Source organism: Salvelinus fontinalis, chromosome 14 (genome assembly GCF_029448725.1).
Source record: "Salvelinus fontinalis isolate EN_2023a chromosome 14, ASM2944872v1, whole genome shotgun sequence".
Lineage (NCBI taxonomy): Eukaryota > Metazoa > Chordata > Actinopteri > Salmoniformes > Salmonidae > Salvelinus > Salvelinus fontinalis.
Genome location: NC_074678.1, coordinates 4,933,817 through 4,937,816, shown reverse-complemented (window position 1 = coordinate 4,937,816; position 4,000 = coordinate 4,933,817). Strand labels below are relative to the sequence as shown.

At 44.4% G+C, this 4,000-nt stretch overlaps 1 protein-coding gene across 1 annotated transcript; it reads right to left on the bottom strand.

The window, feature by feature from the left end:
• Window positions 1-2,841: 2,841 nt before the first annotated feature.
• LOC129811132 (variable charge X-linked protein 3B-like) lies at window positions 2,842-3,480 on the bottom strand. Its single transcript, XM_055862340.1, has one exon. It carries the CDS (start codon window positions 3,478-3,480, stop codon window positions 2,842-2,844), a length of 639 nt encoding a protein of 212 aa, XP_055718315.1.
• Window positions 3,481-4,000: the final 520 nt, after the last annotated feature.

The window sequence follows — 4,000 nt, the reverse complement described above, 5'->3', positions numbered from 1 at the left end:
ATAAGCTTCCTCTTGAGAGGACAGCTAGTTCACCCAGAAAATAGACCTCTCCGTTAACATCACACACATTATCGAACATTGCATGCATATTATCCAAGTATTGACTATTAGCGTTGAACATGGGGATGTGAAACTTACTCTTCAGCCTGAAGTGTCCCTACTTGCGCCAGCGAATAGTTAGATTTTCGCGTTGCGCCGACTGGTGAGACGCTTCAGTTAGGGCGGTCAAGTGTGCTTGCAAGGCAAAGGTCACGAATTTGCACCAGGTATAGGCCGAATCGGGAGGAAGTGGTCCTCGCTAAGCAGACAGCGTGTTATCCTCTACATTAACACTTGGTGGCCTACAGCAGCACCTCAAAAGAAGCGGGTTAAGATCAGGCAGGTGAACTTGTAACCGTAACACTTCAACAACATTTGACATAAGCTTTACAGGAATATGTCTCTGAACATATGGAGCAACATCTACCCCACAGGCATTCCTGCCTCTTCTGTATATGTTATATCCTTGTATTGCTACTGCTGTATCATCAAATGTATTGTCTAAGTGAGTATCAGAGATGGGCCAGTATATGAATGTATTCTGATGTTAGCAAGTTATTGAATTCATGAACCCTATTTTCGTTAACCTTATTTCTAAGGCTACATACAGTGAGCTCCAAAGAGTATTAGGATAGTTACGTATTTTTTGTTGTTTTTGTCTCTGTGCTCCAGCACTTTGAATTTGAAATGATACAATAGAAATGAATGGTGAATAATGTATTGTGTCATTTTGGAGTCACTTTTATTGACAAATAAGAATAGAATGTGTGAGAAAGTTAGATGTACAAATATCATACCCCCCCCCCCCCCCCCCCCAAAATGCTAATCTCCCCTGTTATTGTAATGAGAGGTTAGCATGTCTTAGGGGTATGATATAAAATGCTAACCTCCCCTGTTATTGTAATGAGAGGTTAGCATGTCTTAGGGGTATGATATAAAATGCTAACCTCCCCTGTTATTGTAATGAGAGGTTAGCATGTCTTGGGGTATGATATAAAATGCTAACCTCCCCTGTTATTGTAATGAGAGGTTAGCACGTCTCAGGGGTATAATATAAAATGCAAACCTCCCCTGTTATTGTAATGAGAGGTTAGCATGTCTTAGGGGTATGATATAAAATGCTAACCTCCCCTGTTATTGTAATGAGAGGTTAGCATGTCTTAGGGGTATGATATAAAATGCTAACCTCCCCTGTTATTGTAATGAGAGGTTAGCATGTCTTAGGGGTATGATATAAAATGCTAATCTCCCCTGTTATTGTAATGAGAGGTTAGCATGTCTTGGGGCTATGGTATGTGTGCCTGCAACTTTCTCACTCATCATTATTCATTATTCATTCAGGACTATCCGTAATCCTGGTAGCATCCACATACATTTAGTAGTTTTTAGGGGGGGTTGAAGCCACTGACCCGGAAGCTTGGCTCTCTCACCCCACCCAGAAGGGAAGATGGACAATGAGCTTGTCATAGAGGATGTAGGCAATGTTCCCATGCTCTCTGATAGCTTTCATACTGGGATGAGTTCTTTCCGCATCTGGCGTATAGCTTCAGAGAAGTCCTCGTTGAGGAAGATGTTGGTTGCTCTCAAGTACTTGGTTCTCTCCAGAACAGCCAGCTTGTCCTTAAACTTTAGGAACTTGATCACAGGTTTTTTTTGTGGGTCGTGCTCCACCTCAATCTTTTTATGATCCATCTGCAGCCATTCAGGTCTCATGTGGAGACTCTGGTCTTCTACAACAATATTATTCTTCCTGGATTGTCCCTCTAAATAGTTTGTTTCCCCAGTCATTTGCTAGTATGATTTACAGACAGTGATGATGTCATCTCGCATGGACTTACAGTTTGTTGCCATCTTGCTGAAAGTCTCTTTCATGACATCCACCTTTCCCTAGGGGAACTGCAAACTGTTCTTCAGGTCTTGGACCACTCTGGTCAGATTGTCTATTATTTTGTTAGTTGAGTCCGCCAGTATTTGGACAAAACTCTTGACACTATTTTCCTGTTGCTGTAACAATTGCTCGTAGACATATTTTTGTCGATTTAAAACATCACGCACCTTTGATAGAGAAACACAGTCCTCTACATTACTCCCACCTTTAGCTTTGGGCAGCATGATGACAGCTATTATGTTCCGTGATATGGTGAGTCAGTACAATCCAATAACGAGGAGGCAGAAAGGGGCGGCAGGTAGCCTAGTGGTTAGAGCGTTGGACTAGTAACCGAAAGGTTGCAAGATCGAATCCCCGAGTCGACAAGGTGAAAAGCTGTTAACCCACTGTTCCTAGGCTGTCATTGAAAATAAGAATTTGTTCATAACTGACTTGCCTAGTTAAATAAAGATTTTTTTTTAAAATTATGTTTAAGCTATTTACTCCATGAACATGAACACCATGTGACTTCCACACCACAAAGCATCCAGTCAGGGGAAGTGGCAGCAAAGAGGGCTGCTGCTCTGCCGTCCCTCAGCTGATCCACATGGTGGCTGTCCTGTAAGACAGTATAGTCTCCTGTAAGAGACAGGTCCAGTGGCTTCTTCCACGACTGCAGGAACCCACTAGGGGCCTTCATTGTACAAAATGCCTTAAATGACCGTGGCCCCTGTCTGCGTCATCCTTCTACCTTTCAAGTCCGGGTGCAGCCGGTCTAAGACAGTTGTCAATCGTCTGTTCATTATCAGCTCGGCTGGACTCTTCCCAGTAGAGGCCGTCGGCATAACATACTGAGACAGCAGGAACCTTTACAGTCTGCCTGTCACCCACAGAGAACCTTGACAGAGCCTACTTGGTTGTCTGAACCAATGCGTTCAACTTGGCCATTGAGGATGCATGATATGGGGCTGTGGTGACGTGTCTGATTCCGCTTTAACCTCAGCCTCTTTAACCTCAGCCTCTTTAACCTCAGCCTCTTTAACCTCAGTCTCTTTAACCTCAGCCTCTTTAACATCAGCCTCTGTAACCTCAGCCTCTTTAACCTCAGTCTCTTTAACCTCAGCCTCTTTAACCTCAGCCTCTTTAACCTCAGCCTCTTTAACCTCAGTCTCTTTAACCTCAGTCTCTTTAACCTCAGCCTCTTTAACCTCAGCCTCTTTAACCTCAGTCTCTTTAACCTCAGTCTCTTTAACCTCAGCCTCTTTAACCTCAGCCTCTTTAACATCAGCCTCTTTAACCTCAGTCTCTTTAACCTCAGCCTCTTTAACCTCAGCCTCTGTAACCTCAGCCTCTGTAACCTCAGCCTCTGTAACCTCAGCCTCTGTAACCTCAGCCTCTGTAACCTCAGCCTCTTTAACCTCAGCCTCTTTAACCTCAGCCTCTTTAACCTCAGCCTCTGTAACCTCAGCCTCTTTAACCTCAGCCTCTTTAACATCAGCCTCTGTAACCTCAGCCTCTTTAACCTCAGCCTCTTTAACCTCAGCCTCTTTAACCTCAGCCTCTTTAACCTCCATTGTCTGACACCAGGACACAACCCATGAGTGTAAAACAGCAGACGGAGGGTGCTTATCAAAGCAGCAGAGGACATCACGCTAACCATGGCTACTTTCAGCCTAGGTTAACGATTGGTACTCCACACAATTCCAGCCAGCAGGGCTGATGGAAACAGCAACAGCCACAAGCCAGGGACTAGCCAGTCCCAGCCACAAGGGCTAACCGCGTCACAGGCTGTGTTCAAACTGTCAAGGAAACATGGCTAGCTTGATAGCTAGCAGCTAGGCTAGCTGCTTTGCAAAGCTGCAGCTCTTTGGACTTTAGGGTTTGGCAGTATCCCGGGACAGATAGTAGCGGTCCAAGCAACTGAGGCTAACCATGTCGTGGGATCCAAATTAAACAGGTAGGCTAGTAAACAAACATTTCTTTAAGGAAAAACTTTTTCAAAAACTTTCATGACAACAAACCGAGCTCTCTCTCATTCCGCGTTCAGCATCTTATCGCGCTCTGATGACGTGTGATGACGTATGGGAGATCTGA

Coding starts and splice junctions, on each gene's coding strand:
- LOC129811132 (XM_055862340.1), bottom strand. CDS start 3,480: ATGGAGGTTAAAGAGGCTGAGGTTAAAGAGGCTGAGGTTAAAGAGGCT.